At 37.5% G+C, this 27,185-nt stretch overlaps 1 protein-coding gene across 4 annotated transcripts in view; it reads right to left on the reverse strand.

Moving 5' to 3' along the window:
* Positions 1-27,185, reverse strand: part of LOC121388003 (protein MTSS 1-like) — a 121,791-nt gene that overhangs the window by 55,237 nt on the left and 39,369 nt on the right. For all 4 annotated transcript variants that reach the window (XM_041519196.1, XM_041519198.1, XM_041519197.1 and 1 more), the window contains exons 4-5: positions 1,660-1,744; positions 885-976 (exon numbers count right to left, since the gene is read on the reverse strand). In XM_041519196.1, coding sequence (XP_041375130.1) covers positions 885-976; positions 1,660-1,744 — 177 coding nt within the window. The remainder of the gene's footprint in view (positions 1-884; positions 977-1,659; positions 1,745-27,185) is intronic.

The following is a 27,185-nucleotide window of genomic DNA, read 5'->3' on the forward strand; positions in this document are numbered from 1 at the left end:
GTCTTATAAAACATTTAAGAGTCTTGACTCAAGACTACGAGTCTGAGACTTTAATGTCATGACAACACCATACAAATTGTATGTGTGTGACGTCACTAGAAATGGAGTCTGGACTAAGCTTAATAAGCACAGGCCCTGGACTTGCCCTGTACATTGCCAAATTAGCCAACTGCTAATTTTCATACCAAGTGGCTACAACATTTAGTCTTTGGCTAATATAGTATTGGGCTGAATGACAATTTGTTCGAGTGTGAGCCTAGATATACTACAAAAGTAATAATTACAAGGTTGATCTGCAAAATTCTGTTCTATTTTATTCCACTGACAGCTCCATTAGCAGCCTTACTCAAGTAATCTGGATTACTGTCACAAAGATATTAAGATTACTCATAAATTGGTGTAAAAGGATCTGTGGCAATCATTCTTGTGGGTCTAGTCTGCACTTTTTGTCTGCAATCTTCTCCATTTTAATTACAATTTCATCAAATAATGTACAGCGATTATAATCAAGTGTAGCAAGATAAAACAGTTATTAAAATAACTTCCATCGCTCCAAATTTATATATTTTGTATATATGTCAGGGATGTGAGAGGGGCTGGAACGAAAAAGCTTACTGCGGCCGGGGTCGAGGGGCCGCTCAAGGACCCCTGAAGGAAAATTGTTGTTTGCAACCCCTGGAACTGCCAAACATTGCATTCAATTCTAACAAATCTAAACTGGTTATAACTTATAATTAGAAAATTTGTTTCTAATTTTCATTATTATTCATACTTACCTAGTACTAGCACAATGAATAAGACTGGGGGGGGGGGGGGGGGGGGGGGGGGGGGGGGAGAGAGAATTTTGAATGTGTGAAGGCCTGTTCAAGTAAGTTGTAACTTACCTTTAGCATGGTCTTTGTCTAACTGAGCAACCACTTTTTTCCAGTCTTCTAACTTCTCCTGTATTGGTACTACTAAACTGTCTAATATGGAACTGGAAATAAGAAGTAAGAACACTACATGTACTTTGGTGCTGAACAACATCATCTATAAACTGTGTAAAGCGAGAAACTTAAAAAGGCATTTTTCAAAAGTGTTAACAAATGTCTTCAAAAAACTTTTATCAAATATTAAGTTTGTTTTGTTAAACAATACCACTAGAGCACACTGATTTATTTATTAATCATCAACTACTGTATGTCAAACATTGGTAATTTTGACATATATAATCTTAGAGAGGAAACACACTACATGTTTCCAATGGTAGCAAGGTATGTATTATATGCACCATCACAGACAGGACAGCACATACCACAGCCTTTGATATACCAGTCGTGATGCACTGGCTCGAACAAGAAATAGCCCAATGGGCCCATCGACGGGGACTGATTGTAGTCATTTTTCAAAACCTGTTTTCAGAGGTTTACACATTTTGTGGCATTCTGAGGGACACTGTCATGGTTATGCCGGCCTCGGTGGTGTCGTGGTTGAGACAACAAATGTAAGGCTGGTAGCTGGTATGGGAACTCTATTAATGTGCTCATGCCCAAACTTAGGTTCAGGCTATATAAACTCGAAAATAAGTTGAAATGAAATGAAATGTCATGGTTGCATACATTGAGACAAGATAGATGGAAAGTATGATAGATTATTTTTTTTTAATGTTCTGAGACTTACTTGGTAACTGTTTTGAGCTTGGATTCTATATTCCGATGTCTCATACACAGCCTGGTTAAAGCTGAGCCTATCTCTTTCGTGGCACCTGAAATAAACAAAACATCAAAGATAAAAACTTGCTGCTATAAATGAATATTATATCTGTATATATGTACATATAGGTAACATAGTTCAATGAGTTCAAGATTAACTCAAAAACTGGAGTCATATAAGGCTGCAGGTACCTGGGCCCCATTCCACGAAGCAATCTTAGCCCTAAGATCACCCTAAGATCACTGCACAGTTAACATATGCACTTAAGGTGATCTTAGTGCTAAGATCGCTTTGTGGAACGGCCCAGGTCAGGGACCTAATTCACTAAACTCTCGCAACTTTGCGATCTAGCAGTGCAATGCTAAAAGAATTGCAAAGAGGATGCTTTGTTGTCTAGCAGAGCCTAAGAGACCTTTGTGAATTAGGCCCACTAAACTCTCGCAACTTTGTGATCTCACAGTGCAATGCTAAAAGAATTGCAAAGAGGATGCTTTGTTGTCTAGCAGAGCCTAAGAGACCTTTGTGAATTAGGCCCCTAGTCCATAACGATGCCCTGGTAGGGAGATTGCATGGGTAAGAAACGTCCCTGTCTTTTTTTTTCTTTTTTTTTTACTGCACATTTTAACTCCTCAGACCTGATAGAAAGGGATTTCACAAAAGACATTTGTGATATACATGTACATGTATTTCCTTGATCAACATTTCTTAGATGTTTTGACTCGATGGACATTCATTTGACAAATTAAGTAACAAAAACACTATCCTGTCATTATTATGAGTTAATGATATTTGAGATAATGTTCAGAATGTAGAGTCCTGTATTTCATTAAAAACTATTATTATAGCATAGAAATAGTTTTTAAGGATATGAGATTTGACATGTACTGAACATTCGTATTATGACAAATACATGTGACTTGATAGGTCCGAGGTACAATGTAGCATGTTTGAGTTGGGATTTATATCATGTAATATAATCCATAATTACTGATAAACAAGTTTTCCATGTGTTCCAAAGAGCACATGGCACATGGCACGTGGATATGAGATTTGACATACTGAACGTTAGTATTATGACAAAATTTGTCATTGTACTTCAGACCTATCAACTCACATGTACATGTATTTAATACATGTGAGTTGATAGATTCGAGGTACAGTGTCCTACTATTTACAATTAACCAGGTTCTCCTTGAATGTTAAAAATATATGTACATTAAAAGTGTTTGTGCTTGTATCATAATAAAATATATTGTAGCATGTTTGATTTGAGATTTATATTATGTAATATAATCCATAATTACTAGAAAAACAAGTTTCCCATGTGTTCCAAAGATCACATAGCACATGGCATGTGGCACGTGGCACGGAAGTGAAAAAGTGTTACCCATAATAGTTGAAATCCTGTGGCCTGTGAGTAAGACCAATTTATTTTACAACATGTATACTGAGAACCATTGAAAATGCACCTCTCAATTTTCAATTTATTATTGCCAGTACATGTATATAGCAAATGTGAAGTTGCTATACAACACTCAATAACCCTAACCCTTGCATACGATTTGTATTGCTTATCAGAAAAGATCCAATAACCCTAACCCTTGCATACGATTTGTATTGCTTATCACAAAAGATCCAATAACCCTAACCCTTGCATACGATTTGTATTGCTTATCAGAAAAGATCCAATAACCCTAACCCTTGCATACGATTTGTATTGCTTATCAGAAAAGATCCAATAACCCTAACCCTTGCATACGATTTGTATTGCTTATCAGAAAAGATCCAATAACCCTAACCCTTGCATAAAATTTGTATTGCTTATCAGAATAGATCCAATAACCCTAACCCTTGCATACAATTTGTATTGCTTATTAGAATAGATCCAATAACCCTAACCCTTGCATACGATTTGTATTGCTTATCAGAAAAGATCCAATAACCCTAACCCTTGCATACGATTTGTATTGCTTATCAGAAAAGATCCAATAACCCTAACCCTTGCATACGATTTGTATTGCTTATCAGAATAGATCCAATAACCCTAACCCTTGCATACAATTTGTATTGCTTACCAGAATAGATCCAGTTACACAAAAGGAGTTAAATATGTACTTTTTTCTTCTTTTTCATATATCCTTCAGGAAATATTTTGTTTTCAAGATATTGATCAGCGATATATCTAGTTAACTGAAAATTGATTAGCAACTACTGTTTAATGTTTCAAAATTTCATAGCAATCTCTGAAACTTGCAAAGCGAATCGCGATGCAATACTGAACAAAATGTTTTCTGTTCTTTTTACAATACAAAGTTGGTTTTGTTTAACAACACCACTAGAGCACAATGATTTATTAATCATCGGCTATTGTTTTTACAATACAAATCCGACTGCTGCATTTTCAGTGCAGTTTAGTATGCATGTAATACATGTACCTGCAATGCAAAAGCTGCCGAGTGGGCAATACAGGGAGGCTTCATTATACATTCTTTTCACTTACATGTACCGGTGACTCGTAGTGCATGACAACATCGTAACGTAACAAGTATGATGAAATACATGAATGGGGCTGTTTTTACCTATCAAAATATTCATAACGATACAAGTCATATTCTTTTTTTTCTTCTTCTTTTTTTTTGACAGGCCTCGGTGGCGTCGTGGTTAGGTCATCGGTCTATAGGCTGGGTTCGGATCCCTGTCGAGAGTGAGTGCTCTCTAAGGCTCAATGGGTAGGTGTAAACCACTTGCACCGACAAAGGCCATGGTTTGTGCTATCCTGCCTGTGGGAAGTGCAAATAAAAGATCCCTTGCTGCTAATCGGAAAGAGTAGCCCATGTAGTGGCTACAGCAGGTTTCCTCTCAAAATCTGTGTGGTCCTTAACCATGTCTGATGCCATATAACCGTAAATAAAATGTGTTGAATGCGTCGTTAAATAAAAACATTTCTTTTTCTTTCTTTTTTTTTGCTACCCCTCCCCTCCCTCCCTAAAAGCATACATCAATATTGTTCATGCCAAAAGGATGGGTTTTTTTGCAGATTTTTTGCAAAAACACATACATGTATGTTGGCTTTAACTCTCTCTGCATATTTTTTAACTTCTCAGGGGGTTGGGTGGGGGTAGGGGCTCTTTTTTTTTTAGTTTTTTGTCAAAGCGTATGCTGGCATTAACTCCTTTTTATTTTATGGGGGGTTGGGGAGTATTTGTTAGGTGTTTTTTGTCAAAGCGTATGCTGGCATTAACTCCTTTTTATTTTATGGGGGGTTGCGGAGTATTTGTTAGGTGTTTTTTGTCAAAAAAAGTGTTGACATTAACCAGGGCCGTAGCCAGGATTTTTGTTTGGGGGACAACTGAGTAGTTAATAGTCTAAAATTCGTTAAACGCTTAGGAAGAGAATTTTCTTTAAGTTCCTATAATTCGCCCCCCCCCACCTTGCCCCCCCCCCCAACCACTAGCTAAGGCCCTGTTAACTATTTCCTCCCTAACATACAACCTGTACTTTCGTAACAATGTTAATAATTGTGGACGACCCCTAAAATAATGTTTAACTGTCATGTACACCATGTTTAAGTGGGTTTATTGAGTCTTTGGCACATATTATTCAACTGAAGACCCCGGTGGTGTTTTAATGTGATGACTCTACCGTAGATCTCCCACTACAGGCTAATGTTACTGTGGTGATGAACTGGTAACACATCACAAACTCGAGGACAAAGCCGTAAAACAGCCATAACCATGCACAGCCACATTTCCATTACCTTATCACCTGTCTAAGTATAGAATATAGTTTTACAGGTAAGTGACCTTGTCACCTCATTACAGAGACCTATAACTGGCTGTCGAAGCATACACAGAACACGAACCTATATAGATATAGATATACAACTGATTGTCACATACTGTTGAACATAAAAGAAACTACATGTGTGCTCCAATTCCAAGGGTAGAAAATCAACTCACTTGTCACACAAATCATGAAATGTATAAAAGTTGGTTAGTTTTTTTTTCAAGTTTAAAGTTTGTTTTGTTTAATGACATCACTAGAGCAGATTGATTTATTAATTATTGGCAGCATGGGATCTTTTATATGCAATTGCTAAAAGACGGGACCACCAATACTGGTCACAGCCATGGTAAGTATACCCAACAACGAAAGTTTAGCTAATGTTAAAAGAAATGGCATAACATTTATATATTAACCTATTTTTATTAATTAGTATTCACATCTGAAATGTTTACCATTTAAAAACAACATAAACTCATCAACCTTTGCCTTAACACAACAGGAGGACCTAGTTTTCGTTCAAGTTTATTCAACCATGGCAAATTTAGATGTCATAAAAATATTTGCTAAACTTTCGTTGTTGAGTATACTTTCCTGTCTGTGGACACACTAGAGCACATAGATTAATCAATCATTGGCTATTGGATGTCAAACATTTGGTAATTCTAACACGTAGTTATCAGAAGAAACCCACAAATTTTTCCATTTGTAGCAAGGTATCTTTTATATGCACTTTCTCACAGACAGGATAGCACATACCACAGCCTTTGACCAGTTGTGGTGCACTGGTTAGAACGAGAAGAAGTCTAGTCAATTGAATGGATCCACAGAGGTAGTTCGATCCTGCGATGCAAGTACCTCAGGTGAGTGCTCTACCAACTGAGCTAGAACCCTCCCTGGATAGTCAGAAAGAAAGAAAGAAATGTTTTATTTAACGACGCACTCAACACATTTTATTTATGGTTATATGGCGTCAGACATATGGTTAAGGACCACACAGATATTAAGAGAGGAAACCCGCTATCGCCACTTCATGGGCTACTCTTTTCGATTAGCAGCAAGGGATCTTTTATATGCACCATCCCACAGACAGGGTGGTACATACCACGGCCTTTGATATACCAGTTGTGGTGCACTGGCAGGAACGAGAAATAGCCCAATGGGCCCACTGACAGGGATCGATCCCACATCGACCGCGCATCAAGCGAGCGCTGTACCACTGGGCTACGTCCCACCCCACGGATACAGTCAGATTGCGGATACAGTCAGATTGCGATGCATGTGTATATTATCCAGTCAATTTAAGCGATACTCTGGAGACCAGGAGCCAGCAGTTCTATGTACCTGTGTACATCACAAATCAAAGCAGCAATACTTGTGAGATTGCTAATCACATAAGAACCTCTGAATCAACATCAGTCAGATGAGGCAACCCCACACTCACAATCTGTGTTTGTGTATGCACTGTTAACAGCGGTATCACAGCAAAACTTAAAACACATGTACCACTATCTCCTACACTCCTGATACCACACTCCTGATTCTGCCTGATTGAAATCTTTTTTTCAAAATACCTTTCTCAGCTGGCGGCCATTTCTTTTTTTAAGCATAACATTCTGGTATTCGTGGTGTTATTTGCAATAAGATTTTATCTATATTTCTTCACAGATACTAAGTTTTGGGTGGTAATTACTTGGGTGAAATGTATCTATAGATTGACAACAACAAAAAGAACCTCAACCAAAGGTAAGACTCCATTGCTGAAGGAAGGTATATAATATCTCCAATAACATACAGCCACAAAGTGCTCAAGGCAGGAAATGGAGAAATGATTCTTGTAATTGATGACTGTCTGCCATCTGATAGCACTTCTTGCTACAGTGTGGAATAAGTAAGAACACCCACATGCATGCATAGATATAGATAAGGACAGACAGACAGACAGACAGACAGAGTGAGAGAGAGAGAGAGAGAGAGAGAGAGAAAGAGACACAGACAGGGAGACAGAAAGAAAGAATTGGGAGGAGAAAAAAAATAGAAAGAGGAATAGAAAGGGAGTTAAAAGTGATAGAAATGGAGACAGTGAGATACAGAGAGAAGAGAAAGCTTTAGAAGACAGAAAGACAGTGGAAGACAGTGGAGAGAGAGAGAGAGAGAGAGAGAGAGAGAGAGAGAGAGAGAGAGAGAGAGAGAGAGAGAGAGAGAGAGAGAGATTGAGATTCTAGTATACCTCTTGCAGGTACCCATTTTAAAATAAAAGCTGACTTGAGCTTTAAAAATATTTTCTACATTCTGTATTTTATATGTATGATCCCCAACTAGAATAATCAAATATAGTAGGATAAACAAATCAAGAAATTGTTACGTTCAAACTCCATGAGCAGATGTCATTTTTCACTATGGGTGAGCATTGCTCTTCTATTTTATCTACATACTATATGTATACATCAAACTATAAGTCTATGGACAGTTTACCACAAGATATTTCTAGATTTATCACCACTAACCCAATGTTCATTACCGAACGTTATACTGTGTACGTATCAGTCAGTTTATAGGAGGAGAAAGATGTTACTAACATATGCCAAGCACAATACAAGTGACAGACTATACCAGTATCATTACTTGCAAACAACATTAATATTCATATAAACGAGGTGCAACGAACGAAAGAAAGAAAGCAAAACGATGCAAGGGAAACAAAATGCAAGAAAGGGATGAGTAATAATGTGAAATGACAAACAGATGTAGGAGGAATTCGGAAAAGCGAGGAAATAACGCAGGTTTCAAGTGCAGACATGATACATGTCTGGCACCCATACACAGCACACATGTACACGTCACGTACCTCACGGAAAACCATTCACCTTAAATTAGTGATGCAGATGGCCATTAGAAGGCACCGCCATCAATTTGCAGGCATTATTTGAGAAAACGGGAAACATTTGACTGGGGGAAAAAAGGTCATTAAAGACTGGATATCTTCCTTGCAATTTTCAGAAAATGGTCGGTACGGTGATTAAGATGGACAATAACGCTGTCTAGAAGTCAAGACGAGACAGAGCCACAAGGAACAATCTGTATAATTGTACAAAGTTAAAGTTTGGTTTTCATTAATGACACAACTATTCACTAATTCATCATTGGTTATTGGATGTCAAGATATTTGATAATTCTGACATACAGTCTTAGGGGAGACCAGGATGCTACATTTTTACATTGCTAGGAAGGGATTTTTATATGAAGTTTTTTTTAGAAACAGGACAGCACATACCATGACCTTTGATATACCCAGCATGGGCCACTGGTCATGATGGGTGGGGGGAAGGGGGGAGCAGGAGTGAAGCAATCAGAGAATGGGTTATCTAAGGCAACCTTTATTTACTATAGGAGCGTACTAATTTTATAAAGATATATATATATATAGTCTTTAAAAAGTATATATCTTTCTAATATCAAAAAATCATACAAGAAATAAAGAAAGAAAAAGAAACGAGGTGTTCTGAGGGGTTTTTTTCTTCTATTTTCTTTGTTTTTTAAACTACTAGTAAATTATCCTTTCAGTGTAATAATTTGACTTTTATACATGTACATGTGTATGAAGTTAATTTTATCTGGGCCATGAAGATACATTTTTTTTTACCATGTAGGCCCAGCTGGCCACCATGATTTTTTAATAAGTTTCAATACTGCTACGTGTGTTTACATGTATGTCTGCATTTGCTGACGACACAGTAGGAAATAATAAAGTTCACAAAGCATCTCTTTTTAAGCACAGGCTTTACTATTAAATTACATGTATATATTCTGATCCCTTATTGGGATAAACCCCCCTTAATGCTTTCTTCTTTCTTCGCAACATGTGCCTCTACAAATTCAAGCTCAACTGAAAAGGGTTTATGACAAAGGAAATTGCATAACCTATTTTGGTTTGCACAACCTTTTTTTTTTTTGTATCTTTGAAAAAACCCAAATAAAAGACGCACAGCAAGGGCCGATTATTCTGTAAATTTCACACAAACGGTGAATCAGTTATGCAAAATTAAATTTTGCAAGCAATGCACCACAACAAGAAGCATTCTAAGAGTACTGCTATAGAAATAAATGTCTCCTGTCTGGCCTACAAAAAATAGTTACTGTATAACTGGACAACAAGACAACAAGTTAGAATTTTAAAACAAAGTTATTGTGTGAATCTCACTGTTTGTAGAATATAATGGAATATTTTTAAATTTCGCATATTATTTTTGTCAGTGTCCGCCCGCACTGCATCAGTGATTCTGGCATGGATGAATGCAGATTTCAACATTTCCTGGCGTGTTATCCTAAGTTCAAGGGCCATAACTCTGTGAAAAATGTGTAAATCCCCGTGTAACTCAAACCTGACCTGTAACTCTGCCCAATACAGCCACATACAAAATATCAGGGGTCTAATTCATTAAACTCTCGCAGTGCAATGCTAAACAGATTTACAAAGAGGATGCTTTGTTGTCTAACAGAGCCTAAGAAACCTTTGTGAATTAAGCCCCAGGGCCCCGTTCCACGAAGCGATCTTAGCCCTAAGATCACCTTAAGTGCATAGCTACCGTATGCACTAAGGTGATCTTAGAGCTAAGATCGCTTCGTGGAACGGGGCCCAGTTCACTATCATGAGACATTGAAATTTCTGAAAACTATATCACTTATATGTGGGACAGATGACAGGACTCGAAACATTATCCTGTGAAAAGCAAAAAGAAGTTTATTTTTGGACCTAGCAGTTGAAACAGAAATTCATCTGCTAAAACCACAAACAAATTGCAGAGAGATGTTTGTACTATTATCTTATCTGCTATTAGCTTGTAATTCTGTTATATTTTAATTCCATAATGCTCTAAAATCCATCACAGAGGTCATAATTGTTCACACATTATACCAGGCTCTCACCCAACCTGTGCTAGCTTTTTTTCTAGCAGGCCTGAGAGGTCATCATTTTTCACACACTATACCAGGCCCTCTCCCTACCCCGTGCAAACTTTTTTCCATCAGGTCATATTTTGTTTTCATAGCAGGCCATATCTCTATTGACCAGCTACATGTATCTCAAAAAAACATTAACAGCAGGCCATATTTTCCTTTCTATTTCAAGACCTGCACAGTCAGATGGACGGACGGACGGATGGACGGGGACAAAATCTATAACTAGTCCCCTTCAGTTGGAACTAGTAATGGACTGTAATTCCTGGAGGATTGTAACAGAACATACATAGGGGCAGGACGTAGCCCAGTGGTAAAACATTCGCTTGATGCGCCGTCGGTTTGGGATCGATCCCCGTCAGTGGGACCATTGGGTTATATCTCGTTCTAGCCAGTACGCAACGACTGGTACATCAAAGGCCGTGGCATGTGCTATCCTGTATATGGGATGGTGAATATAAAAGATATGTTGCTGCTAATCGAAAAGAATAGCCCATGAAGTGACAACAGTAGGTTTCCTACCTCAATATGTGTGTGGTCCTTAAACCATATAACCGTAACAGAACATACATGTACACACGCACACTGGTAGATGTACAATATACAGATTATATATCTTTCTGTACAGAAATCTGAACACTGCTCTTTTTTTCTCTTTCTTTTTTCATTGGGAACTATCAAAAGCACATGCATGACAAGTTGGATACATATAAGGCCTGGTTGAGATTTTGTTAAAGATTAACACATACACAGGTAGATCAGGTGACAATAAAACAATAGCTGTATGCTGCAAACTGGCTTGTGCTAGCTGCCCAGGTGATTAAAACCAGGTGAGACAAAAAAAACCTCTGCAGACATGCTGTAAAAATACAGAACAAAACATGTAAAAGGTCAACTGCAAATACCAGCTAGACAATGCCGGTGCGAATTCACTCACAAGAGTCACGAAATGTGGCAATTTCTTACACATGTAACACTGAATAGCCTGTGAAATAATAATAGCAGGTATGTGCAGAAGAAAAAACATGAATGCAGGACTCAAATTTAAAGTCACAGACCCTAGTTTCAACTCGTAAAAATGGACACTATGTTTAGGTATAATCTACAAACCTGTAACACATGTGGATAAATTTACAACAGAGTGAAACAAAGTCTGTGATGTTGAAATGGTGAAATACCATTACAAATAGACTAAATCTCAAATCCATAACTGTTATTTTTCAGATGCATACACGTGCAGGTTTTTTAAAATAAGAGAAATGCATTTTGTAATATTAAAAACACCAGGATGACCAGAAACACTTTGGATGTACAGAAATGGATAATAATAAATGTTCAATAAAATCTAAGTAAAGTATGATTTCAGTTATCAAAAACGACTATAATAGTGAGAAATATGCCGCAGTGTTTAAACACTATAGGGTCCGTCAGTTTAAGAATTTGTTACCCATGACACTTTCAAAATGTTTTTACTGTAAGAATTTTTTTTACCTACAGCATCATTTTGAACCTGCCTGCAGCAAAGTAAAACCAGTATCTTTTTGCAGCAAATTAACATATTTTTCACAATTATTCCCTCAACCTATAGCAATGATTTTTATCCAGAGGCAAAAAAATATGCCCATCAGTAAAACTTGTGACCTACGGCAATTCATATTCAACTACAGTAATTGTTATTGGTACCCTGTGAATGCACTGTAAATAGTTATCACAGGCATCCAAATAAGCCTAGTGCCTGATAACCTGTGTGTAGGTTATTATATATTATGGGTCTGGTATAACCTAGGGGTTGTGACACATTTATTAAGTTTACTATATGTTCCCATTATCATTCATTCTTAAACACGCTGGTGGGTGGGTGGGTGGGGGACGTAGCCCAGTCGTAAAGTGTTCGCTTGATGCGTGGTCAGTCCGGGATCGATCCCCGTCGGTGGACCCACTGGGCTATTTCTTGTTCCAGCCAGTGCACCACAACTGCTATATCAAAGACTGTGGTATGTGATATCAAGTCTGTGTGATGGTGCATATAAAAGATCCATTGCTACTAACTGGAAAATGTAGCGGGTTTCTTTTCTAAAGACTATATGTCGAAATTACTATACGTTTGACATCCAGTAGCCGATGATAAATAAATGTGCTCTAGTGGTGTCATTAAACAAAACAAACTTTTTAAGCAGATATAACCCTTTTTGTGTTTTGCACCATACAGACTGTGGTATGTGCTATTATGTCTGTGTGTTGGTGCATATAAAAGATCCCTTGCTACTAATTAAAAAAATGAAGCAGGTTTCAAAATTACCAAATGGTTGACATCCAACAGCTGATGATAAATAAATAAATGTGCTCTTGTGGTGTAGTTAAACAAAACAAACTTGAACTTAAACATGCTGACACTTGGTTACTCATTCATATATATCACTTTTCTCTGTATATTGATCCTTGTGTGTGTAATCTATGAACAGCATAAAACTGATCACAAGTTAGGTGGTGATGTTTTTGTTCAAACAATTTCATGGAGGACAATGTTTTTATTCATTGCAATATACCCATTTTTCACACAGTCATGGTCCCAAAATTTAGGAATTATGAAAATTTGTTGGGAACAATGGGGAATTTGATGTGATTTTAATGTTGACCTCTCTATGAAGGGCAATGCTTAATGTTTCTTGATTATCTATTAGAAATGTGTTGAGTGCGTCATTAAATAAAACATTTCATTCTTTGATTATCTATTAGCTACAATACACAACAACAACCATTCTGAGAGTAATACATGTCCCCTACCAGGCCCAACAAAGTATTGTAAACTAACAGGCAAAAGAAACTTATCTCTTTTAAAATAAGTTTATCTGAATTAAAGATACAGCAATAAGTTTGAAAGTAATGAGAAAACATTCGCCAAAACACACCCTGTGTTTCCGAAAAGTCACTGTTTCCGGATTTAGTGAATTTCGTGCAGTCATGAAAAATGTGAAAAACAGCATAATTTGAATTTGTTAAAAATGCTCGTGCATGATTATTGCATAAATACCGGTGTGGGACAAAGCAAGGAAACAGTATCAAAAAGAACATCAGAGAGATGCCGAGACTTATCCAAGCAGAACGCAACAGAGCTATCGGTATGGCTGATATGGAGGCCTCTCAACGGAAGATTGCAAGAACCTTCAACTGCAGTCAAGCTGCCATCAGCAACTTGTTGAGCCGTTATCAGCAGACAGGCCAGGCACAAGACCGTGCAAGATCGGGAAGACCAAGGGTCACAATGCCAGCTGAAAACTGCTACATCCGGACATTCCACCTGTGGAACCGATTCGTGACGGCGATGTCAACGGCGGCGACGGCACTGGGACACCCCGTCAGCAGACGAACAGTCTTACGACGACTCTGCAGGGCTGGTATCAGAGCTTTCCGCCCCTTCTGTGGAATGGTCTTGACCCCTCTACACCGTCAACGCAGATTACAATGGGCGCAAACTGTATGTCGGTGACAGCAGCGTGATTGGGAAAGGGTGCTGTTCACGGATGAAAGTCACTTCAACATGTTCCAAAATGATGGCAGAGTTTGTGTTTATCGACGTAGGGGAGAGCTACTGGCGCTGAACTGCATCCAAGATGTGCACCCTTTTGGTGGAGGCGGCGTCATGGTACAGGGCGGTATTTGCAATCAACGGACAACAAGGCCTCTCATCATCCGTGGAAATCTGACTGGTTAAAGATACAGGGATGAAGTGTTGCGACCTGTTGTAGTGCCGTTCTTGTGTCAACAGCCTAGGGGTACCCTTTTGCAGCATGACAATGCACAACCTCATACAGCCAGACTTGTTCAGGATTATCTCAACAATGTTAAAGTCAACGTGTTGCCTTGGCCATCATGTTCTCCAGACATCCATCCCACAGAGCATCTCTGGGATCATCTTGATCGACAGTTGAGACAACGCATACCTCCCCCAGCAAATCGACAGCAGCTTGAACAGGTTTTGTTGGATGTTTGGTGCAGAATTCCTGCTGACGTCATCCGGCGACTGACGACATCCATGAGGAGACGTGTTTTGGCATGTATTGATGCAAGGGGTGGTCACACACGCTACTGACGACATGTCTTGTCCCATGATTTGACTTTAGAAGCACCTTTTGAAGGGACTCTGATTGTGTAATTTTTAATTTTGAACCCATGTCTCTTTCGCTCGGCCTTAATTATTACAAGTGCACTATCGATATGGCAATGCTTTTTTGTAAAGACATTGGAAAACGATTCCTTTCAGTAAAATAATCATCATATAGATCACATCTGTCTTGGTGTTTCTTTATGGACCTACTGAACAAGGTGATAAGTTTCTTTTGCCTGTTACTTTATGTATCTCCTAAATTCAAGGGCCATAACTCTGAAAAATTTGTAAATTGCCATGAAAGTTATATTTGATCTGTAACAAAACATGACCGCGTTACACACAAAATTTCAGCTCAATAAAGTCAGGCATTGCAAGGAATTATTATTATTTTTTAAACAACATTTAAATCTTGTATATGTTGGACAAAAAAAAACACCTCTGGAAAAGTATGTGGATGGACAGACAAATAACATCTGAAGTCCACTTCGGTTGGACTAGTAGGAGAGTAAAAAGTCAACACACTGTATAATATGTTACTAACACTGTATGGCAGTGGTTAAGCCATCGGACTACAGGCCGGTAGGTACAGGGTTTGCAGCTCGGTACCAGCTCCAACCTAGAGCAAGTTCTTAAGGGCCCAATGGGTAAGTGTAAGGCCACTACACCCTCTTCTCTCTCACTAACCAACTAACAACTAACCCACTGTCCTATATTAGCTCTGCCATTTACCTTTCGACCGACCGTTCAAAATATTGTGCCAAATTCCCTCAATCAAAATTGTGCACCCTTTTCTCTTTGGCATTTAACTGCTCCATTCAAATTCCATAGCACCACCACCACCCCCACCCGCCTGCTACTGATTTGATCAGGCTGCTGGTGCTCCCTTGCACCTGCCAGTGCAGGCGGTCCCTTCTCTCCCCTCCCCCCCACCTTTCCTGTCATGGACGGAGGAGCCGGCCAAGGCCGGCTCTTGTGCCCACGACAGGAGTGTGCTACAACAGCTTGTTCTGAATGTGCACGTAAAACCCTATGACATAACATGACATCAAGGTGTAAGGCCACTACACCATCTTCTCTTTCACTAACCACTAACCAACTAACAACTAACTCACTGTCCTGGACAGACAGCCCAGATAGCTGAGGTGTGGGCCTAGGACAGCGTTTTTTAACCTTAATTGGATACAAGCAACAAAAAAAAATAAAAAATGAAAAGTGTTTTATCATCTATTAAAGGCTTTTGTAACAGATGTCGCTGGCACTATACTTTGCAATATCTCCTGCGATTATTCTCCTAGGAGATATCGCTTCTTATAATCTTGATTGGTAAAAATTTTAATTACTGCATTTTAATTAAGTCAGTTATCATGAACTACTTTTTTGCTTTCATCTCACTTAAAAAAAAAGAGGCTTCATTAAGGTATTTCCAGCTGGTGATAATGTAAACATTGACAGATCAAGGTTTGCAACTGTTTTAAATTGTATGGATATAATCGAGTGTTACTATGCACACTGTACAACTATCTGCTTAAAAATAATACGTTTTACTACTTTCAGCTTAGTGAAAAATAACAACAATCATGTAGGACGTAACAGACAAAGTGTTATATCTGCTTAAAGATAATGCATTTTATTATGTTTAGCTTCGTGAAAAATAACGTAGGACGTAACACACAAAAAGTGTTATATCTGCTTAAAGATAATGCATTTTACTATGTTTAGCTTGGTGAAAAATAACGTAGGACGTAACACACAAAAGTGTAATATCTGGTGCAAAATAACATGTTTTACTTGCTGAGCCGGCTAACAGGTGGTTTATCAAGAGTGGATGAGTTGTCTGTGTGGGGAAACACCTGTCAGAAAAACACTAAACTTACTACAACAGACCACCAGCTTATCTGTGGGAAAACCATTAAATGTGACCATGATAAAGTTCAGCCATTTAAACACTCTAACAGGTCTTGTTGTTCTTCTGTAGATATGTGTTTATATATATATATATATATATATATATATATATATATTATCATATATTATGTATCATATATTAGCTAGCATATCCAGTGCAATCAAAGCATGTGATATTTTTCAGATCACATACTTTCAGAATTTGATAACTTAGATGTAAATTAATCGAGGTCACAGCACTACGTTTGACATTTAAGCAAATGTACTATGGGTGACACTCCATAATTGACTAGTGCATTCATAGTCATCATTCAAATATATTTCAATAGCAAGCTTACACTGAATGTTGTCCAGCATTCAGAAAACAAAAAATGTTAAGCACTAGTTTATTTTTATGTTAGGATATCCAAAATGACGTCATTCAAGTTTGACGTCATTTCCATTCAAAAAGACACCACATCACACATTCTTATGTCATCTGAATATATTTCTTGCACTAAATCAAAACTAGCACAAAAGAGTGGCAGGATTTAGTTCAGTGGCAGAGCATCTACCTGGCATACAAGTATAGTTAAACCTGTATTCTACTTATTGCAGTGGATAGCAGTGTACAACATGTATATCCCTACTGTCAAAACTTATATTTCTCATACATGTACGTATCATTACTATCATGTTTCAAACTCATCATCTATACACACACACACATACACACACATGTGCACACATGTGCACACATGCGAACATGAATCAGCCATAATATACATGGATACAGTGTCGTATTATTCATATATTACACATGTACATTATTAATCACACACACATACACTATGCATGAATCAGCTATCATATACATGAATACAGATACAGTGTCATATTACTCATATTACACACGTACATGTATTGCATGAATCACAGACTGTATCATCAATATGCTTTGCTTCATCTCATCTGAATGACAAAACAATGAACAACCTTTGCCATGAGCAAAATCAAGGCAAACAAACAGAAGATCACTCTCCTGAAATGGTGCCAGGCGAGCTGAAGATCACTCTCCTGAAATGGTGCCAGGCGAGCTAAAGATCACTCTCCTAAAATGGTGCCAGGCGAGCTGAAAATCACTCTCCTGAAATGGTGCCAGGCGAGCTGAACATCGCTATCCTGAAATGGTGCCAGGCGAGCTAAAGATCACTCTCCTGAAATGGTGCCAGGCGAGCTGAAGATCACTCTCCTGAAATGGTGCCAGGCGAGCTAAAGATCTCTCCTGAAATGGTGCCAGGCGAGCTGAAGATCACTCTCCTGAAATGGTGCCAGGTGAGCTGAAAATCACTCTCCTGAAATGGTGCCAGGCAAGCAATCACATGAAGTGTCAATAAAATGTAATACAGATTTGTATTGCACAGCGATCAATTGGCCACTCTCCTAAACTTTCCAGGCGAATGTGGAGGAGAGCGAGGGTGATTACTCGCCTTTTCTGGCAAAGACTGATGAAAACTAACTTGTATCTCTGCACAATGAAGTACAATGAAAATTTTGATAATGTCATGCAGTATGTTTTTCATAACACATGTGTATACATGTATGTTAAGAGTTACCCCATAAACTTATGAGTGGTAGGTACATAATTATTGCTCACTTTTGATGTTTTGACTGACGGCTAATAGTCCAGAGTGTAAAACAGTACTCAAAACATCGAAAGGGTGCAATAAATCACGCATACTATATCATGAGTAAGTTTATTCAGCAACGGACTTGCACCATGCCCCCATGTGATGTAGCATGATGCAATGAAGATTCGTGTGGCTCACTATAAGATGCTGCTGTTTAAACAAATGTGCAGTTAAACAGATTTATTGCATTTTTGTCAACGGGGAAAACAACCTAGCCCTAGGCATGATACAATTATGGCATGAAGTATAAAAATAGAAGTATTTTCAATTGAGAATGAGCAATATTTGATGGAAACGCCCACAATGTTTCTTCACTTTTAAAATGTCAGATAAATATATAGATTTCCTGCTAAATAATCAGCTGCTTTATAAATAACAGAATATAAGCATCTTAAGAAAAATGAGGTGTGTATAAATACTGGGTAGAATCTTGGCAATAATGCTTAAAAACTTCTAAATACAACACTGGTCAAGAAAACAGTTGGTGCCAATTTTAAAATTCAAATTTAGGGTAGCCATTTTTAATTTCAAGATGGCCACCATGCTTTTTTCATATCTGCTCATATCTCAATATTTAAAAATGATAAAATTTAAAAATGATAAAAACTAGACGTTTGATTTCAAACCAACATTTCAAAATGCCTACCTTAAACATGAATTAAAAAACTTGCAACAACTATTCTCTTGACAAGAAGATTTTAATCTATTGACAATTTCAACAATTTGTCTTCTTAAATTGTTTTTTACACTTGTCTATATATTATATACAGTGTACCCTCGATTTATTGCCCCCCGATTTAACGCCAACCTCGCATACCGCCAACTTTCTTTAAAGTACCGTTTTCATTCATGTTTGTTTCCCTCGATATAACGCCACCCTCAGTATCCGCCATCCGCCAACGACGTTTTTGAACCGAACTCCATTTAGCCATTATAATTCCCTCGATTTTGCCGCCAATGGTCTGGTCACAAAGTTGATTATAGTGACATAATTACTAGCGATCTGTTGAATGGGGAAATCCTAACTCCGTTGTACACTGGCAGTACACACTGAATCTGTTTTTGTTTATTGTGTAGCAATTAACGGATGTAAGTGCTAGAATTGTTTAGGCAGGCGCGGTGTTTGTGTCCAATCAACACTCGGTATAGAAAGAACAGCCGCTATAGTGATCACGTGACAGAGGGGTGCATTAGATTCATTATTTCAATCACGGATTGTTCTGTCGGGTCTTTGAAGTGCTGGCAACGACGACTCAAGTTTAATTAATTTAAAAAACTTTAGGTAAGTTTTATTATGCTCAAGCATATTTCGACCATGGCCTCATGTTAAGTTGCTATTTAGCTTTGACATAAATGCGACGGCACCGGTAACGCATTTTATTACAGCAGAATGGATTTAAAGCGAAAACCTATCATATTAGACGCGGTTGAAAAAAGACAAATTGTTCAGTACTCTAAGATAAATTCAACTAAAAGTCAGCAAGATATAGCCAATCACTTTTCAGCGTTGTGACGCCATTCATTTTGTGAAACATGTTTGGGATATCGTCAGTGCCACCACCATCAAAAATTGTTGAATTCACACAGGGGTCGTTCCTCGGGACCCTCATTTCCGACTTGCACCAAGCACCAGCCAATGAAACGACAGCGTTGCGAGATCTGGTTGGTGACGTCACAGGCCAGCTTTCAATCGACGAACAGCTGAGAATGGATGTTGATGAGTGTGTCAACATTGACAACGAAACAGTGACATTTGCTAATATCAGCGACGAGCAGATTCTTGAAAGTGTTAAACAGATTCACGATGAAACGACCGATGACCAGGAAGAAGAGTCCGACGCTGAACTGGAGCCCATATATGTCATATTCTTGACAGTCAGCAATTTAAAAAAAAAATTAAGTTTGGTAGTAAATCCAAGGCACCCTCACTATACCGCCAACTCGATATAACGCCAAAATTATTTTGGAACATTGGTTGGCGTTAAATCGAGGTTATACTGTACATGCAAAACTTCAACAACATACAGTGGAAATGTTTTTTGTTTGGTATAAAAGAATTAAAAACATTCTGGCACACAGCACTTTTGATGACAATGTGGTTTGTGTACACTTGATGTAATATGCATAACAGGTAAAAATGACAGTACACAGCTATTATGGAAAACTGATGATGTGTGATGTGCATAACATCGAAACACACTAAAAGCACTGCCATTAACAACTTGGTCTTGTCGGACTTAGACTTGCTCGGTTTTTATTGATTTAAATTTAAAAACATAAAATGTAGCTATGTGCATGTACATGTAAATACACTGCTTTAAGTTCATTTCAAGATAAATTATACAGTATTAGCTTTAAGAAGCAAAATACAAGATAAAATTTTTAATTTTTCAAATTACACAGGTAAGTTATCTTCGTTAAGACAAAAATAAAACTGATGGTTAAATCAATTTGTTCAATATAATGAGTTTGTAGCCATTTTAAAAGGTTTTCACCAAATAAAATGTTTTTACACTATTAAAATTACAATTTACTTACATTTTCTTGTTTAGAATATGAATATCGCTATAACTAAACCATTTTTGAACATTGTAATTTTTGTATATATATATTATCTCAATATTAATTCATGGGTAAAATAATTTTACCTACAAATTCATTCTTCAAACAGCGAAACGAAATTTTAAATTATTCAGCTTAAGGTCATTCCAAATATATTATCCAAATAATGCTTTATATTTAAAACATGTTTAGGTATAATTAAGATGGTGTTTTTAGAAGAAAAAAAGCTGAAAGCAGTATGTGTATTTGTTTTATTGATGGAATCAATCGGAAATCTTTGAGGCAAAAACTCATGATAGTCTCTTTAAGAGCTACATGTACACGCTTTATGGTTCCATTCAGATTTATCTTTATAAATTAATAGGAAAGAGTCCATTCTGGTAAAAACATAGTTCATTTAGCTGATAGGAAGGTCCTTTTATTAAAACAATAAAAATTAAAAACATGGCAGTGGCTTCCATGCAGTCGTTAAACTGGTATTTCTTTGTTGAACAAATCGAGAAATACTGGTTTAATAGACAGCTTTGTAGATGTACCAGTCAAAATGCAATCTGAGTTACACTGACTATTTTATTTATTTTGGAGAGTGATTTTTTCACTCGCCTTAGCATATAGGTGTGCGATTTTCCACTCGCCTATAATTTTCAAAAACCAAGGATTGCTAAACCGGAGACCCTTTGGACCAAGTAAAATGTTCGGTTTTAAGAGGTATTCTTTTTGGAGAGGTTAATTTCTGTACTGATTTTTAAAAAAGGACCATGAAAAATGTCCGGTTTTGAGGGAATTCTGGTTTACAGAGGGTCCGGTTTGGAGAGGTTTCACTGTAGCTGAATATCCCATATGTTCTTGCCTTAAAAAAAATATATATCCTAGGAAAGGCCTGCTAAGGATGAGAAGGAAGGAAGGAAATGTTTTATTTAACAACGCACTCAACACATTTTATTTACGGTTATATGGCGTCGGCTAAGGACCACACATATATTGAGGTGGGAAACCTGCAACTTCATGGGCTACTCTTTTCGATTAGCAGCAAGGGATCTTTTATATGCACCATACCACAGAAAGCTTAGTACATACCACGGCCTTTGATATACCAGTCATGGTGCACTGGCTGGAGTGAGAAATAGCCCAATGGGCCCACTCCACTGATGGGGATCGATCCCAAAACCGACCGCACATCAAGCGAGCACTTTACTACTGGGCAACATGTATAACTCACCCTGCTAAGGAAGAGAAAAAAGAGATCTGTGCATGCAACCTTGTAACGCATATCAAACAAGCAACGTCTTGCATGAAATCCCATGTGGCATGGTGTCCTAATGTTGGCAATAACTGTAAAATGAATTTTATTTGAATAAGACCATACCACGGAAACTTGGGTCAGTGACTTTAAAACTTCACTTCTTTTTGTGTGATTTAAATTAAATCAAAGTGGAAATCAGGCAAGTCTAGGGTATTTTGTGCAATGATTCATGCTGTAAGTATGTCTAAACAGGTCCTTGCCTTAAGTTAAAAAGTATCAATGTATATTTCACAGGGGATAAAAAAACAAAAAAACAACATTGACAGACAGTACAGTATATATATATATATATATATATATATATATATATGAGACATTTAAATATATTCCACTGGTATAAAATAATGTGACAGAGCTCACAGTAAACTTGAAATAACCCGCAGTCAAGATAATCGTCAAGATATTGAAAGTGGAAAGAAAGAGAAAATAGATAAATTGCAAGTGTGTCCTCATTCCCAAATAAAGTGAGTCACATACATAATGTATAATATACCATAGCTTTTTCAGTTGACGTGTACTTAGGTTTTAGAAATGTTGCTGCATGTCTGGTTGTGGCGAGATCTGGTGAGACTATTATTGTCATCAACAAAACATACATTTCATGGTCAACAATAGTCAACACACAAGTGTGGAGCATGGCCTTGTCAAGCAGTCCCATACCGAAAAGGAAATATTGTGGCTTTACCATTCATCTCATCATCATTATCCATGTTTGTAATGTCAAAACAAAACTAAAAATGCCTTTGTCTCTGTGTTAAATGTTTGTGGCATTTAAATAAAAAAAAAAAAAAAAAAAAAATAAAAAAAAAAAAAAAAAAAAGTTAACACTCTCTAAGATACCAGGAAGTCACATTTCAGAACATGCAATGTACAATATACATGTAGCCATTTTCAGTCAGAAAATTAAACAGCCATGTCATACGGAATATTCAGGATTCTAAAAATCACGAGAATGACAGCTTTTGTTTATGTGGCGCTCATGCAAGGCTAGAGATTTGCTCAACCCAATTTTTTTTTGTGAAATGTTTTTTTAAGATATCATTTACATTGTATTGGTAATAATGGGTTATGCAAACACTAAATTTTATTATTGTGTAACCCACATGTATATGTTTGACACAAATTTTCAATTATCTAATGTCTGGTATTTCATTTGGAGAATATTCAGGTATAGCTCTGGTTTTGGTGAGACAATTTTTATGAAAAAATTAAAAAATTAAAAATTAAATAACCAGCATATTTTATCAGTCCCAAGTGAATCTGGCCCACAACAAATTGTATGTGGAGGGTTCATGGGAATAACCTGTGATGTGATATTTTTATTAAGGTGACATTTTTTAATTTTAAAGTTTACAACTTTGCAGTCGTGGAATATTTATGCCTAAGAAAGCATAATTTACCAACTACTTTTAAAATATACTGGTCTACCTTAATTTACAGGTTTTTACTTTAGTGTGTCATTGTGACCATGACATACAGGACCGTCATAATACTGACTATCTGTTTGGACATCATAGGTTATTGCTGTGGTCCCTTCATATATATATGCATATGCATGTCATGGAGTCACCAACAGTCAACATTCCCTCAGACACCAGGAAGTGATATTTCTGCACATTCAAAGATCCCTACAATGCTCTGTGACTTGGTTTAATTTTGCATTTGCTCTTTGTCAACATAGCCAACATTATAACTACAGAGACTGATTGATTTGTTAAAAGACACCACCAGAGCACACTGATTTATTAATCATCGGTTATTGGATATCAAACATTTAGTCATTTTAACATATATATATAGTCTTAGAGATGAAACCCACTACATGTTTTCCATTAATAGCAAGGGATCTTTAAATTAATATGCACCATCCCACAGACAGGATAGCACATATCACGGCCTTTGATATACCAGTCATGGTAAACTGGCTAGAATGAGTAAAAGCCCAATGGGCCCACCAATGGGAACATACCTAGACTGACCACACGTCCAGTTAGCAATTTACCACTGGGCTATGTCCCGTCCCTAGACACCAGGAAATGGATTTCAGCCAAATTCAAAGATCCCTACAATACTCTGTGACTCTTGGTTTAATCTTACAAAATTCAAAGATCCCTACAATACTCTGTGACTCTTGGTTTAATCTTACACTAACTCTTTGTCAACACAGCCAACATTATAACTACAGAGACTGATTGCATCATCACTCCAGTTTGTCATCTTGACCATGTGTACTGGATGTCAATGTTGACATTGTTTTGTTACGCAGAACAGCTTGTATATATACATGTATGGTATGTAGTTAATGCCATGGTACCAGAGGGCAGAACAGCTTGTATATATACATGTATGGTATGTAGTTAATGCCATGGTACCAGAGGGCAGAACAGCTTGTATATATACATGTATGGTATGTAGTTAATGCCATGGTACCAGAGGGCAGAACAGCTTGTATATATACATGTATGGTATGTAGTTAATGCCATGGTACCAGAGGGCACACAAGACAAACACAATGAATTGAACTTTAACAAGTACTCATATGGCAGCATGCAGCAAGACAAATGAAAAACACTGGCTGCCAAATGAAAATATCAATATTTACTCAATACCGCTGGGATCACAGCACCAAATCAAATCCCACAAATGACAATGTTTATGTTCCATGTGATTAAAGCTGTTGCATGCAATCTTTCAGTCTGTGTGTACACAGCTTACAAACAAATAAACTGTAAATACTACAACCTCTCAGCCTTAAATTGAATAGAAAATAATGACAGGCCTTGGTGGTGTCGCAGGGTTAAGTCATCGGACATCAGGCTGGTAGGTACAGGGTTCACAACCCGATACTGGCTCCCACCCAGAGCGAGTTTTTAACGGCTCAATGGGTAAGGTGCAAGACGACTACACCCTCTTCTCTCTGACTAACCACTAACAACTAACCCATTATCCTGGACAGACAGCCCAGATAGCTGAGGTGTGTGCCCAGGACAGCGTGCTTGTACCTTAATTGGATAAAAGCACGAAAATAAAGGGAGCTTATCTTGCCTGTTTGAGATGTAGCAGGAAGTATCCTTGGCTACATGTATATATGTTAATATGTTATAATTCTACACAAAATGTTATATGCTAAATCCTACACATTATTCTAAAATTTAAGGAAAATGTTTATAACAGAATATAGCATACATGTATGTAAATAAATTTGGATATACCAGTCATGGGGCACTGGTTGGGTTGGGGAAAAAACAAATCAGAGAATGGGTCTACCGAGAAGGTTCAATCGTCTAGCATAGTCGCTAGTTATTGTAAGTAGTTGGCATCACTGTTTGGAGGAAGGAAGGAAATGTTTTATTTAACAATGCACTCAACACATTTTATTTACGGTTATATGGCGTCGGACATATGGTTAAGGACCACACAGATATTGAGAGAGGAAACCTGCTGTTGCCACTTCATGGGCTGCCCTTTTCGATTAGCAGCAAGGGATCTTTTATATGCACCATCCCACAGACAGGATAGTACATACCACGGCCTTTGTTACACGAGTTGTGGAGCACTGGCTGGAACAAGAAATAGCCCAACGGGCCCACCGATGGGGATCGATCCCAGACCGACTGCAAATCAAGCAAACGCTTTACCACTGGGCTACGTCCCGCCCTGTTTGGAGGAGGCTGCAGATCTCACAACACACATTTCATGTCTACAATTATATACTTCACTGCTCTCAGTCAATAAAGTCAGCTACTGTTTTTTAAACAACCTCCTACTTTCAAAGATAATGAACACCTTAAGCTCTGAATCATCCCTAACGCTGACAGGCTGCCATTAAGCTTTCAAAAAAACGAAAGAAAAAAAATACAAAAAATACAAAAACAAAAAAAAAGAAGAAAAAAAGAAGAAAGAAAAAATCTGTTTTGTTTAACGACACCACTAGAGCACATTGATTTATTAATAATCGGCTACTGGATGTCAAACATTAGGTAATTTTGACATCTAGTCTTAAGAGAGGAAACCCGCTACATTTTTCTATTAGTAGCAAGGGATCTTTTACTTGCACCATCCCACAGACAGAATAGCACATACTGTGGCCTTTGATTTACAAGTTGTGATGCACGGACTAGAATAATAAATAACCCAAATGGGCCCACTAACGAGGATCGATCCTAGACTGACTGCACACCAGGCGAGCACTGTCTTCACTATCACCTTTTCATGCCTACACGTATAGGTAGCACTAAACCAATTAATTTCTGGTTGGGTCGAAGTTCGAGGTGCACCGAACTATTGATAGAGAAGTTAACACCACAAGTCCTGTGATTGTTTATAAATGTGAGTGTGTTGGTTGTAAAAAAAATTAGTTTCATCTGGGCTAAAAATGTATACAATTTTAATTCATCTAGTACCACTGTGTCAAGTAGCCTTGTGCTTGCAACATGTATGGGTACATGTGAAAAAAAAGTACTTAAATTTTGTGCGAAACTAGGGGTGTTGTAAAAACATCTAGTTATACCGAAAATGAGCCATGAAAGGTACCATTTTCTGCAGTTAATACTTTGAGGAAGGGGTTGTAGTAATGATATTTATGGGTCATAGTTTGATTGATATATTGCATATAGTGTTTTAAAACACAAACGTTAACATGGTCGCCTATGGGATTTTAATTGGTACAGTCCAACCTATATACTTCACCGCTCACAGTCAATAGAGCCAGCTACTGTGTTTTTTTAAAAATACCTCCTACTTTCAAAGATAATGAACACCTTAAGCTCTGCACCATCCCGAACGCTGACAGCCAGCCATTAAGCTTTCAAATGATGTACGATGTGAATGTGTACATGTATGTGTGAGCAGGGGGTCATTAAATGTAAAACAATGTACCTTTGGTGGATCTGACATTCACCTTACATACATGTACAATGTATGTACATTTAATTCAAAAGCTGTCCGAACTAACATATATATATATATATGTATATTATAAAGCAGAAAGCCAACATTTATTTGAATATTCTGTACAAGGTAAAGGTTAAATTTATTACATTTACGCTAGAAGGTGATAGCTGACAGGAGTGTCATGATAACCCATCATTATCCCAGCTTGTGGATCAAGTCGAAATGACCCTGTTAATTCTTCATAAATCCGAGATGCGTGTACAACACGTAACTGAAAAACCTTCTTACTTGGTTGAATGGGTGTCCGGTTTAG

Source organism: Gigantopelta aegis, chromosome 14 (assembly GCF_016097555.1).
Source record: "Gigantopelta aegis isolate Gae_Host chromosome 14, Gae_host_genome, whole genome shotgun sequence".
In the NCBI taxonomy this organism is placed as follows: Eukaryota; Metazoa; Mollusca; class Gastropoda; order Neomphalida; family Peltospiridae; genus Gigantopelta; species Gigantopelta aegis.